The sequence below is a fragment of the Chlorocebus sabaeus genome, chromosome 5 (genome assembly GCF_047675955.1).
Source record: "Chlorocebus sabaeus isolate Y175 chromosome 5, mChlSab1.0.hap1, whole genome shotgun sequence".
Classification (NCBI taxonomy): domain Eukaryota; kingdom Metazoa; phylum Chordata; class Mammalia; order Primates; family Cercopithecidae; genus Chlorocebus; species Chlorocebus sabaeus.
In genome coordinates, this window is record NC_132908.1 from 25,466,163 (window position 1) to 25,479,723 (window position 13,561).

At 47.2% G+C, this 13,561-nt stretch overlaps 2 protein-coding genes across 6 annotated transcripts in view; one reads left to right on the forward strand and one right to left on the reverse strand.

The window, feature by feature from the left end:
• Positions 1–6,296, reverse strand: part of GTF3C1 (general transcription factor IIIC subunit 1) — an 86,681-nt gene extending 80,385 nt beyond the window's left edge. For both annotated transcript variants that reach the window (XM_073015257.1, XM_073015256.1), the window contains exons 1-2: positions 6,038–6,296; positions 1,603–1,812 (exon numbers count right to left, since the gene is read on the reverse strand). In XM_073015257.1, the coding sequence (XP_072871358.1) occupies positions 1,603–1,812; positions 6,038–6,258 (431 nt within the window). In that variant the 5' untranslated portion in view covers positions 6,259–6,296. The remainder of the gene's footprint in view (positions 1–1,602; positions 1,813–6,037) is intronic.
• Positions 6,297–6,488: 192 nt separating this feature from the next.
• Positions 6,489–13,561, forward strand: part of KATNIP (katanin interacting protein) — a 234,135-nt gene continuing 227,062 nt past the window's right edge. For 2 of the 4 annotated variants that reach the window (XM_007988570.3, XM_007988596.3), the window contains exon 1: positions 6,489–6,543. In XM_007988570.3, the coding sequence (XP_007986761.3) occupies positions 6,537–6,543 (7 nt within the window). In that variant the 5' untranslated portion in view covers positions 6,489–6,536. The remainder of the gene's footprint in view (positions 6,544–13,561) is intronic. The other 2 variants (XM_037989720.2, XM_007988615.3) reach the window with 2 other exon arrangements.

Sequence of the window (13,561 nt, forward strand, 5' to 3'; positions counted from 1 at the left end):
AGAAATGGCAAGGAAAGTAGAAAAACAAATTAAGGCAGGAAGCCACTGGCACAAAAGCTTTGAGTCCTTAATAGTGTAGCAAGGTCAAGGACATTAGGGGCCTAACATTGTTCATGGCTTATTAACTGGGATCTTAGAGGATAAAATTATGAAATGATAGAGTCAGGAATCAGGACTGCAGTGGGCAAAGGAGTAAAGGGGAGGTGAAGAAGGAGAAACAGTGAATGGGGCTGATTCCTCTAAGAGGCATGGCTGCAGAGTCAAAAAGACAACCAGTTACAAGGGAGTTGAGGTCAAGAGAAGGTTCTTCTGTGAGATGGGTAAACTGTGTTCATGTGCTGAAGGGAAAACTTCAGTAGAAATCAAGGACAGACGGGGCAGTGGCTCACACTTGTAATCCCAGCAATTCAGGAGGCTGGGGTGAGAGGATTGCTTGAGCCCAGAAGTTTGAGATCAGCCCGAGCAACACAGCAAGACCCCATCTCTACAAAAAATAAAACTTAGCTGGTTGTGGTGGTATGCGCCTGTGGTCCTAATTACTCAGTGGGGAGGTGGGAAGATCACCTGAGCCCAGGAGGGCAACGCTGCAATGAGCTGTGATCACACCACTGCACTCCAGCCTGGGCAACAAAGTGAGATTCTGTCTCAAAAAAAAAAAAAAAAAAAGAAAGAAAAAGAAAAAAGAAAATCAAGGAGAAAGATGAGCTAACTGAGAGGTGGGAAAGAGAGGGGTAGAGGGAGCTGGGCTTGGGGGAGGAGGAGGAAGGGAAGCATCCAGATCACAGCCTTAGACAGGGCCACCATTTCTCACCTCCTCCGAGATGAGAATAGACAGGGAAGAAATGTGGAAAAGTTTGCAAGTCAAGGAAGAACGTGGAAATTAGCAGAGTTCACATTGCCCTGTGAAGTAAGAAGGAAGGCAGGAATGGGGTTAGGTGCTTGAAAAATGATCATCTGGATTAGACACTCTGGGGAATCGGGATACTGACTGAGGATTCACAAGAGAACGGCTGGGCAGCACAGGGCCCAGCTAGGAAGAGAGAAAGGGCACCATTCAAGTGTTCGAGGACTGTGAGCACAAAGGAAAGAGAAAGGCAGGACCCCTGACCCCAGTGAAGAAGGCAAGTGAAGGCCAAGAACTGGCTTAGGGCAGGGCTAGTGAACTCTGACAGACTCCAAGGTTGTAGGCCAGATCCAAGTGCTCTGACTACACATTCAGAGCACTCAGATTCCTAGAAATTTCTTTTTTTCCTTTTTTTTTTTTGTGTGTGTGCGTGTGTAGACAGGGTCTGACTCTGTTGCCTAGACTGAAGTGCAGTGGCATGACCTCGGCTCACTGCAGCCTGCCTCCGCCTCCTGGGTTCAAGCGATTCTCATGCCTCCGCCACTACAGTAGTTGGGATTATAGGCATGTGCTACCACACCCAGCTAATTTTTGTATTTTTAATAGAAACAGCGTTTTGCCATGTTGGCCAGGCTGGTCTTGAACTCTTGGCCTCACGTGATCCACCTGCCTCGGCCTCTTAAAGTGCTGGGATTACAGGCGTGAGCCACGGCACCCAGCCAGATTCCCAGGAATTTCTGATGGTGCAAAATAGTTACCTGTCAAAGGCTTCCACCATCGTACAGCGAGGCTGCAAGGACTTGGTTCTGATGTCATTGGTAATGTTTTTCCTCTCCTTAAAGTAGCGGCATGAGCCCTGGATGCCATCCTTATTCTCTAAGATCATATGAATGGGGTAGACGTCCTCCAAGGCCACCGGGTCCCTCCTAGACTCCAAAATTCCAGTTTCCAAATCGATTTCTTCATACCTAAGGAGAAAAGCACAAATATCAAAGCACCATTCAGCTTCAGAAATAATACGTGCTTGGCTGTGTTCTTTTGACAACCTCCAGCAGAGATCAGAGAGAAGTGAGATCACTCAGTTTTCCTGCCTTATAAATGCAGATAATCTTGACAAGCAGGTTCCTGCCTTTCTATCCCACAGAACGCAGACCTTTCCAGGACTCCCCAGACTATTCCAGAAGCTGGGTGCTGGGACCTAAACCTCCTTATTGGCCAAGTCATGGGCTTTTGTTTCTTTCCAAATCTAGTGCTCAGTCTCCAAACCACCAAATTGGACGAAATTATTTAAGGCTTTCCTCCTCTTTTTTGAGATGGAGTTTTGCTCTTGTTGCCCAGGCTAGAGTCCAATGGCGTGATCTCAGCTCACTGCAACCTCCACCTCCTGGGTTCAAATGATTCTCCTGTCTCAGCCTCCCAAGGAGCTGGGATTACAGGAGTGTGCCACCATGCCCGGCTAATTCTGTATTTTTGGTAGAGATGAGGTTTCACCACGTTGGTCAGGCTGGTCTCGAACTCCTGACTTCAGGTGATCTGCCCGCCTCAGCTTCCCAAAGTGCTGGGATTACAGGTAGGAGCCACCACAAGCAGCCAAAGCTTTCCTCCCTTTAAGATCTCATCTTTCCATCTCTCTTTAGTTATCTCTCTAATGTCCTAATCCATTTTCATGGTTTGTATTACCGTCTACATGTTAACAAGTCTCACCTTTGAATCCTCAGTCCTTTTTCTCCAAATACAGATCCAATGTCTTCGATTGTCTATTAAACACATCCTATTCCAAATATGATTGCCTCTCCCCAGCTCCAATTAAGTCCCTTCTTTCCCCTCTTGCCACCGCTTTCTCCTAGGTGCCTCCTACCACACCATGGGGCCGTTTTTCATTTGTGCTTCTTTCATGCAGTTAGCCAAGCTTGTCAAGTTTTCTTTTTTTTTTTTTTTTTTTTTTTTTAAATATATACATATATATATAATTTTTTTGTCCTCACTATGTTGCCCAGATTGGTCTCCAACTGCCGGGCTCAAGTAATCTGCCCACCTCAGCCTCACAAAGTGCTGGGATTCCAGGTGTGAGCCACCTTGCCTGGCTGCTTGTCAAGTTTTTTCTTTTGAAATCTCACTCACATCCTATACTAGTCTAATTGCAGCTAAATCCCATGTACATGTTTCAGCCCTTTCCTTCCTTGTCCCCTCTGTGTTCTCTGTACTATTTAACCCTCCATTCTCTTTTTTTAGAGACTGAGTTTTGATCTTGTTGCCCAGACTGGAGTGCAGTGGCGCAATCTCGGCTCACTGCAACCTCCGCCTCCTGGGTTTAAGGGATTCTTCTGCCTCAGCCTCCCTAGTAGCTGGGATTACAGGCGCCTGCCACCATGCCCAGCTAATTTTTGTATTTTTAGTAGAGAGAGAGTTTCACGAAGTTGGCCAAGTGATCCACCGCTTCGGCCTCCCAAAGTGCTGGGATTACAGGCGTGAGGCACCACACCCAGCCCAACCCTCCGTTCTTAAATCATCCTGTCTCCTCCCAAACTTCTAGAACAACACTCTGACCTGACTGTCCTCTACCTCTCCAGCCAACACCGCCTCAATCTTCTTTTGAAAGTCCCTCACCCTCCATCCAGCCTTGAAATGTAGGTGCACTGCAGGGCTATGTCTCAAGACCTCCGACCACACGACACTCTCTCTTAGGGCTGATCTTAGCCAGTCGCTTTAATTACCAGCTGCACAGAATGACTCACAGATGCCTAGCTCAGTCCCTCCCTCTGGCCTGCTTTCACTCCCACGAAGCCAGATGTTTACTAATTAAGACTCTTCACTTGGACAACTCAAAAGAACGTAAAGCTCAATGTGTCACATGTCCCTTCAGCAAAGTCCCCACCTCCCCCAGACTCAACCCCCATGCTGTTCTTCCATGTTCCCAGCCTCAGAGATGAGAATCAGGGTTTGCTCAGTTGCCCAAACAGCAGCCACCAGAGGGCATCACCCTTGATTCCTACCTTCCTTACACTTCACATCCAATCAGTCTCCAAAGCCTCTTGATTCTTTGGCCTGCTATGTCTTGACTGCCGGTGCTCTTCATCCCCACCCACCATGGTAAGCCAGACTATGACTAGATAACTAAAAATCTCTCAACTTCACTCTTTGGCCCTAGTCTGACCCTCTCTTCAGTGACTTCTTACTATCCTTTTGATAAAGGACAAACCTTTTTTTTTTTTTGAGATGGATTCTCCCTCTGTCACCCAGGCTGGAGTGCGGTGGCACAATCTTGGCTCACTGCAGCCTCAGCCTAGCTGGGATTACAGGCGCCCACCACCACGCCTGGCTAATTTTTATATTTTTAGTAGACACGGGGTTTCATCATGTTGGTCGGACTGGTCTTGAACTCCTGACCTCAAGTGATCCGCCCACCTCTGTCTCTCAAAGTGCTGGGATTACAAGCTGATAAACTCTTTAAGTAGGTTAAAAGAGTTGATTCCAGTCCAATTTGGCTAAGGGCAGAGTACATTCTGAACTCAGACCTTCCTCAAAGTCTGGGTTCTTCCCTTGCTAGTTGACCTTTAGCATGCCATTTGACCCCTCAGGGCCTCGATTTTCTCTTCAGGAAAATGGGGAGAATATTACCCATCTCCTAAGGTTGCTGTAAACATTACATAACATGTTGTGTTAAGGATCTTAGCACAGTCCTAGCTATTCCTCATTCCCTACCTCCAATTCCACACTGCAGCCACTTACTTCACATTTGTTGTTCTCTGTCCAACAGTCCTCTTTGCCAACTGGCTGTTTTGTCTTGGACATTATTTTATTTTATTTTGGAGACGGAGTCTCACTCTGTCACCCAGGCTGGAGTACAATGGCGCAATCTCAGCTCACTGCAACCTCTGCCTCCCAGGTTCAAGGGATTCTTCTGCCCCAGCCTCCTGAGTAGCCAGGATTACAGGCATGCACCACCATGCCAGGCTAATTTTTGTATTTTTAGTAGAGATGGGGTTTCACCATGTTGGTCAGGCGGGTCTTGAACTCCTGACCTTGTGATCCGCCCACCTCAGCCTCCCAAAGTACTGGGATTACAGGCATGAGCCCTGCCCGTCTTGGACATTATTACCTCTTGGAACCTCCCCTGACCCTCACAATATGGCTTAAGAGCACAGCCGCTGGAAATAGCCTGGGTTCAAATCAATTCTTAGTCACTTATTGCCCCCAGAACCTTAGACGGATTACGTAACCCCTCTCTGTGACTCAGTTTCTTCCTCTGTAAAATGAGGAAGATAACAGCACCCACCTCATAGGTGACTATCAAGTGAATTTAATCTCCTGTTTAAAGGAGTTTAATCAAGTGAGGATCAAGTGAGTTTAAGCTCCTAAGCTTCTAGAACAGGTTCTTAGAACAGCACTGTGGCCGGGCGCGGTGGCTCAGGCCTGTAATCACAGCACTTTGGGCGGCCAAGGCGGGCGGCTGGTCTGAGATCAGGAGTTCGCGACCAGCCTGGCCAACATGGTGAAACTCCATCTCTACTAAAAATGCAAAAATTAGCCGGGCGTGGTGGAACACGCTGTAATCCCAGTTAGGAGGCTGAGGCACAAGAATCGCTCGAACCTGGGAGGGGCACGGAGGTTGCAGTGAGCCGAGATCGCGCCACTGCACTCCAACCTGGGCCACAGAGTGAGACTCTATCTCAAATAAGAAAAAAAAAAAAAAAAAAAAGACCTCACCCATAAAGTCCCTGATAAATGTCAGCTTTTAGCATTATCGCTAATTGTGCTGATATGCAGATCTCGAGTTGCCCCAGGCTCTCTATCTGCACTTAACGAATACTCCATGAGCGTCCGTTGATCTCCAGAGTCTCCAGTCTGGCTCTAAAGTGTCTTCCTACTCCAATCCTACCCTCCAATATCAAGGAAACATTCTTTTAAGCCTGAAGAATATCCCCAATCCTGTTCGCCATTACACCAAAACACACACAGGGACAAAACGGTACATCACTAGATTCTCCCCCTCCCCGCGCCAACTCCATCAGACTCCAGGGCCCTGCCAGGCCTGAGGGACCCCAAATTAGCCTAACCGCCGCGCCCCAACTCAATCATCAGGCCTACGGTACTTACACGGCCCCACTCCATTCTCCCGCCCCGCCCCCAGCTCCATCAGCCCCCGGGCCCTACGCCCGCCCGCCCGCCCGCCAGGCCAGGCCGCCCGCTGACCGGTCCTGGAGCTGTAGGTCGGGTCGCTCCCGAGGCTCCTCATAAAAGCTGATGCCCGGGTGCGTGGCGAGGGCGCGCCAGAGAAACTCCTGCGTGCAGGGCTCCAGAGGCAGCGGGAAGGGCGGCACTCGCGTCTCCAGACGGCTCCACAGCGCTGGCAGACACAGGCCATCGAGCCCCTCCAGAGCCACTTCGTCCAACAACGACTCCAACGCGTCCATTGCTACTTCAGTCGGCGGCGCCCGGGGCGCATGCGCAACGCTCCTCCGAGGACCTTGGTCCAGCGCGCCTGCGCACAACGATCCAGGGGGCCCGGGGTGGGTCAGACGGGGGTTCGGAGGAGGAGTTCCAGTGCGCCGGCATGACGTCACTCCCCGGGGGCGGGCTCAGTAATTGGAGCTCTACCGCCATTGGTCCGGGGCCCTGCAGTAACCAGGGGAACTGCAAACAGTGTAGAGGCCGCTTCCGGTTCGAGCACCCGGAACCGCCGCCTCTGGGGATGGACGGTGAGTGTCCGTGGGCCCCTCCGGGAGGTCGGGCTGTTATTCTCCCATCCGTCCCGAGCGCGCCTTGGGCAGAATCCTAGGCTATAAACCCCTGGACCACCACTTCCTGACCCAAGGGGGTCTCCGAAATGAGGGATAGGGAGGCTTAGTGGTCCGGAGCGCGGAGGAGAGGCTGGGGGAGTGGTCAGTGCTGTGACCATTCTGCCCGGCTGTGGTCGTGAAGGAAACCGGTACTGGCCAGAAGCTCAGTGAAGAGATGTAGGGTGGGGAAGGAGAAGTAGAGCTCTGAGGAGGGTCTTGTGAATGTTGGGATGTGGCTGTGGGATTTGGGAGTTGATATGAAGGTAAGCTTGATTGTGGGAGTGCAATCGTCAGGTGCTGGGAAAGGGAATTGGTATGGGGTGTGAAGGGCGTTTAGGAAAAATCCCTTTCTGTGCCTTGGCGTTAATAATAATAGCCCCCTTTAACAAAGTGCTGTCCAGTACCAAGAACTCTGTAAGTACTCTTGGGCAACACCTCGCTAAGCTTCATACCAGCCTTTTGAGGTCAGCATTGTTCCATTTTACAGATGATGAAACTGAGGCTCAGAGGTGTTAAGGAACTTGCCCAAAGTCAAACAGCCAGCATGTAGCAGAGTGGGTGAGAAACCCAGACACTCTGTTTCTGGAGCTGAATTATAGAGTTTGAGATTTGGACCGGTTTTGAGGGGCCTTTTATTCCAGAGGTTGTAAATGCAGGTGTCCGCAGAGGAGAGTCTAGCGAGCTGGACTGAGACCGTAACTGAAAATCAATTTCTCACCTGAAAGGAAAGCTGCTCACCAAGCACCAGCTGATTGTCCTTATGGGGTACTTCTCAAAAACAGGGATGGCCAATCAGTCTGAAGGCCAGAGACAGCTTATGGGTCCCTACTTAGGGATCCCTGGTTAGAGTCATGGTATTGATAATTGAAAGCAAATGGAAAATAGGCTATTCTGATATCTCACTTTGCAGATGGGAAGACCAAAGTCTGGAGAGACTGGTAGGGTCTGGGCTAGAATCCAGATCATTTTTCTAATTACAGTACTGTCCCTCACTTCTTGGGAATTTGTTCCTGGGGAATCTACCTTCTTTTTATATTCACTGAATGTAGTGTGGAAAAAATGTTTTCAATTGAACATTCTGGCATATGCTTAAAATACATCTTTGCCCTTTGTACTGTGCGTTACCATTTTGCCCTCTGGAAAGGTCAATGTAATGTTGCTATAGGACATCAGTTCTCAAACCTTTTAAGCCTTGGGACCCCTGTATACTCTTACCTCAAAGAGCTTTGTTTGTATATATTTATGATATTTATGTATATTTATGATATCAGAGATTTAAACTGAGAAAATGTAAAATGTCCATTAATTAGTTCCTTTTAAAATAATAAAAATTGGTCCAGGCACGGACTCATGCCTGTAATCCTAGCACTCTGGGAGGCCGAGGCGGGCGGATCACTTGAGGTCAGAAGTTTGAGACCAGCCTGGCCAACATGGTGAAACCCTGTCTCTGCTAAAAATTAGCCGTCGTGGTGATGTGTGTCTGTAATCCCAGCTGGTTGGAAGGCTGAGGCAGGAGAATCGTTTGAAGCCAAGATCACACCACTGCACTCCAGCCTGGGCAACAGAGCGATCTGTCTCAAAAAACCCCAATAATAATAGCAATAATAATAATTGGCCAAGTGCAGTGGCTCATAATAATAATTGACTATATGCAGTGCCTCACACCTGTGATCCCAGCACTTTGGGAGGCTGAGGAGGATGGATTGCTTGAGCTCAGGAGTTCAAGACCAGCCTGGGCAACATAGCTAGACCCTGTCTCTAATTGGCCCCTTGCAGTGCCTCACACCTGTGATCCCAGCACTTTGGGAGGCTGAGGTGGGCGGATTGCTTGCTGGAACTCAGAAGTTCAAAACCAGCCTGGCAACATAGCTAGACCCTGTCTCAAAAAAACTCCAACAACAATAAACCTGTTACTTCTGAACATAAATAATATTTTTAATGGAAAACAGTTACATTTGCTTCAAAAAAGTTAATAGGAAGAGTAGCATTATTTTACATTTTCTCAAGTTTATTCAATAGAAATAGAAAAAGCTACTCCCATTTTTGCTTCAGGATTCAAAATGTTTTGTTATGCTGTTTTGGCTGGTGTATATGAAGAAAATTTGGCCTCATCAAATATATAATTGGAACATAGAGAAATGTTTTAATTGTCTTTTCAGATAACTGTAGACACTCTTCTTTGATACTATACAAAAGTTAGCAAATGGCAGTTTCTTTTCTTTTTTTTCTTTTTTTTTTTTTTTTGAGAAAAAGTCTCACTGTCATCCAGGCTGGAGTACAGTAGCATGATCTCAGCTCCCTGCAACCAACCTCTGCCTGCTGGGTTCAAGCGATTCTCCTGCCTCAGCCTCCCAAGTAGCTAGGGTTACAGGTGTGAACCACCACGCCCAGCTACTTTTTTTTATTTTTAGTAGAGATGGGGTTTCCCCATGTTGGCCAGGCTGGTCTTAAACTCCTGATCTCAGGTGATCAGCCTGCCTCCACTTCCCAAGGTGCTGGCATTACAGACCAGAGCCGCCATGCCCGGCCTACAAGGTGCAGTTTTTTTTTTTTTTTCCCTGAGACAGAGTTTCACTGTTGTTGCCCAGACTGGAGTGCAATGGCATGATCTCAGCTCACCGCAACCTCCACCTTCCAAGTTCAAGCGATTCTCCTGCCTCAGCCTCCCGAGTAGCTGGGATTACAGGCATGTGCCTCCACACCTGGCTAATTTTGTACTTTTAGTAGAGATGGGGTTTCTCTGTGTTGGTCAGACTGGTCTTGAACTCCCAAGGCGGGTGATCTGCTGGGATTGCAGGCATGAGCCACCGTGCCAGGCCACAAGTGGCAGTTTCTCAAAGGTTAGTCACAGTGTGTCATCTGAAGCCTTATAGGTGAACTTTTATACTGTGTTACATTAAAATCCAGTGGTCTATCTTGCCCTTTCATTGACTGTTTTACCCACATATGGTTTTATAACATCAACCATTTGGTTGTTTAGAAAATGTTGGTTCAGTGAGTTATGCAAATCTAAAGGTTGACCTTTCAGATGCCATTATACAGTATTTTAAAAAATCACATTTGTTAATATCACCACCTAAAAAGGAGTTTAAGTAATTAGGAAACTATCAAACTCAAGGTAATGGAAACAAGTTTTCAACTTGTTTTCACTTGACAGCTTGAATTTTAACATTGGCAACAAATATTGTCAGCTGTTTCCTTGAAGTGACAGACTCACTTCATATTTGAGAAAATTTCTGCCAAATCCCCAAGTCTGAATAACCATAATTTGTCTATTATATTCTTTACTGCCATGTACTCACAGTAAAACAAACAAACAATTATTTTTATTTAAGAATGTCCTGATGGTTGGGTTCAGTGGCTCACACCTATAGTCCCAACACTTTGGGAGGCCAAGGCAAGAGGATCTCTTCAGCCCAGAAATTCAAGACCAGCTTCATCAACATAGTGAGACTCCATCTCTACAAAATAAATAAATAAATACATTCATAAATCCATAAAAATAAATAAAATAAAATAAAATTAGGCATGGTAGCGTGCACCTGTGGTTCTAGCTACTCAGGAGACCGAGGTGGGAGGATCACTTGAGCCCTGAAGGTCAAGACCAGCCTGGACAACTTAGTGAGACCCCATCTCTACAAAAAGTAACAAATTAGCAGGGTGTGGTGGCTCGTGCCTATAGTCCCAGCCACTCAGGATCACTTGAGCCCAGGAGGTTGAGGCTACAGTGAGCCATGATTGTGCCACTGCACTCCAGCCTGGGCAAAAAGACCTTGTTGAGAGAGAGAGAGAGCAGGGGGTGGGGTTGCGGGAGAGATGAGAGAGAAAGGAAGGAAGGAAAGAAGGGAGGGAGGGGAGAGAGAAAAGAAGAAGGAAAGAAGGAAGGGAGGGAAGAAGGGAGGGAGGAAGGAAGGAGAGAAGATGTCTAGTACATTGTGGTAACACTGCCTTGATTCAGGCTGCAAGCAGTTTTACCCACCATTGCTTTGTGTCGTAAGTACAAATGTCAACACAGGGCTAGATGGGGTGGCTCATGCCTATAATCCCAGCATTTTGAGAGGCCAAGGTGGGCGGATCACCTGAGGTTGGGAGTTTGAGACTAGTCTGGCCAACATGGTGAACCCCTATCTCTACTAAAAATACAAAAATTAGCTGGGTGTGGTGGCACATACCTGTGGTCCCAGCTACTCAGGAGGCTGAGGCAAGAGAGGCTGAGGCAAGAGAATCACTTGAACCCAGGAGGCAGAGGTTATAGTGAGTCAAGATCATGCCACTGTATTGCAGCCTGGGCAACAGAGTGAGACTGTCTCAAAAGAAAAAAAAAAAATCAACACAGTGAAAAACCCTTCAAATTATGATTAAAATACTTTTGTCTTTGTGGACCCCTCCTTCTCCCAGGATCTGCAGAACACACTTTGAGAAACATTGCTATAGACCATTTTCAGGAAAGCTGCTTTGTGCCTTCCAATGAGCATCTCTGTACTTGCAATCTTAGGACATTATTGTAGCCCAGTGGAGGAATATGTTCATTTTCAAATTGGTCCCCAAAAGGAAAAATTCATTCTCCGAAGTATTTACCTAGGGTCGTATTTGACCTCCGAAGAATCCCATTTTCTGTTCCAATTTTTAAAACTTTATTTAGGCCGAGCGCGGTGGCTCAAGCCTGTAATCCCAGCACTTTGGGAGGCCAAGGCGGGTGGATCACGAGGTCAGGAGATCGAGACCATCCTGGCTAACATGGTGAAACCCCGTCTCTACTAAAAATACAAAAAACTAGCCGGGCGTGGTGGTGGGCGCCTGTAGTCCCAGCTACTCGGAGGCTGAGGCAGGAGAATGGCGTAAACCCGGGAGGCGGAGCTTGCAGTGAGCTGAGATCGCGCCACTGCACTCCAGCCTGGGTGACACAGCGAGACTCCGTCTCAAAAAAAAAAAAAAAAAAAAAAAAAAACTTTATTTATACTTTTTTTTTTTTCTTGAGACAAAGTCTCACTCTGTCACCCAAGCTGGAGTGCAGTGGCATGATCTTGGTTCACTGCAACCTCTGCCTCCCAGGTTCAAGCGACTCTCTTGCCTCAGCCTCCTGAGTAGCTGGGATTACAGGCACACGCCACCACAGCCGGCTAACTTTTTGTCTTTTGTGAGTAGAGATGGGGATTTCACCATGTTGGTCAGGCCGGTCTCGAACTCCTGACCTCAGGTGATCCACCCGCCTCTGTCTCCCAAAGTGCTGGGGTTATAGCAGTGAGCCACCACACCTGGCCCTGATTTACACATAATTTTATAGGCACATACCTATTTATTGGATAAAGTGAAGCATACCTTGTTGTGATTCTAACCAACCAGATAAGCCAAGCCTGGCCTTATTAGAAAGATGTTTACTTCCTAAACTCACAAAGGCTGCAGTGTCTAGCAGATGCCCTCCAAACTGGACTATAATTTAGTTTATTCTGCATGTCTTAATCACCATAGCTTTTCACAACCCTTTCCCTGGCCTTTTGATTTTGACTTTGGGCAGATCCTATCTGTCTCTGTGATGCAGCGTGATGTTCTTAGGTTTGGGGGCCAGATAGCCCTGGGTTTGAGTCTCTGCTGTACACTTTGACCTCTCTGAGCCTTGGTTTTCCTGTCAGTAAAATGGACATGATAATGAAGCCTACCTTGTTTTGTGGCTTCAATGAAACAATGTGTCAAGTCTGGCATATACAAAAATGTTCCTGGCCGGGGGCGGTGGCTCACACCTATAATCCCAGGACTTTGGAAGGCCAAGGCAGGTGGATCATCTGAGGTCAGAAGTTTGAGACCAGCTTGACCAACATGGAGAAGCCCTATCTCTACTAAAAAAATGCAGAATTAGCCGGGTGTGGTGGCACATGCCTGTAATCCCAGCCACTTGGGGGGGCTGAGGCAGGAGAATCGCTTGAACCCGGGAGGCAGAGGTTGCAGTGAGCTGAGATTGTGCCATTGCACTCCAGCCTGGGCAGCAAGGGCAAAATTCTGTCTCAAAAAAAAAAAAAAAGTTCCTACGGCCGGGTGTGGTGGCTAACAGCCGGCCTGACTTTGGGAGGCTGAGACGGGTGGATCACGAGGTCAGGAGTTCAAGACCAGCCTGGCCAAAATGGTGAAATCCTGTCTCTACTAAAAATACAAAAATTAACCAGGCGTGGTGGCAGGTGCCTGTAATCCCAGCTACTCAGGAGACTGAGGCAGAGAATTGCTTGAACCTGGGAGGCAGAGGCTGCAGTGAGCCGAGATTGTGCCACTGCACTCCAGCCTGGGCCACTGAGACTCTGTCTCAAAAAAAAAAAAAAAAAACAGTTCCTACATAGTGGTTGATGCTATCATTATCTGCAAACGGGCAGACTTCTTCCACGCCGTTGACAGAAGAGGGAAGTGTGCTGATGAAACTTTCTAGCAAATGATAACTTTTGTAATTAGCACACTCTTTGCTTAACAGAAAATCCAATGTTTGACATTTTTTATTTACATGAAGGTACATTGGCAGTGTGTGTGTTCTGCCTATGAAAGTGTTCGCCTTTCTGTTAAAGTTGAATTTTCCCCGGTGCTTTAAACATATGAAATGGTTTAGGAAAAAAAATTCTACTTCATTTTCAAGGAACATAATAATTAGACAAAAGTTCTGCACATCGATATAATTAGAAAGGATTTGGAAGCTGTTCATTTGCTTTTCACTGCTCCCCTAGAGCAAATATTCAACATTTCCCCTGTTTATACTGTTCATTTGCTTAGCAAACTTTCTCAAATAATTAATAATGCCAAGATGAAATTTAGCCTCGCTTGTCCAAATAATCCCAGACTGCAAACAGGTGATGGTTGAATTAGGAAGGTTTTGCTGAGAGTACACCATTGGTTTAGCTGGTCTCTCCTGTCCTTGTGTGGTATTTACCTGGCTTCTTGGTGATTTGTCTGTTTCTCTTAC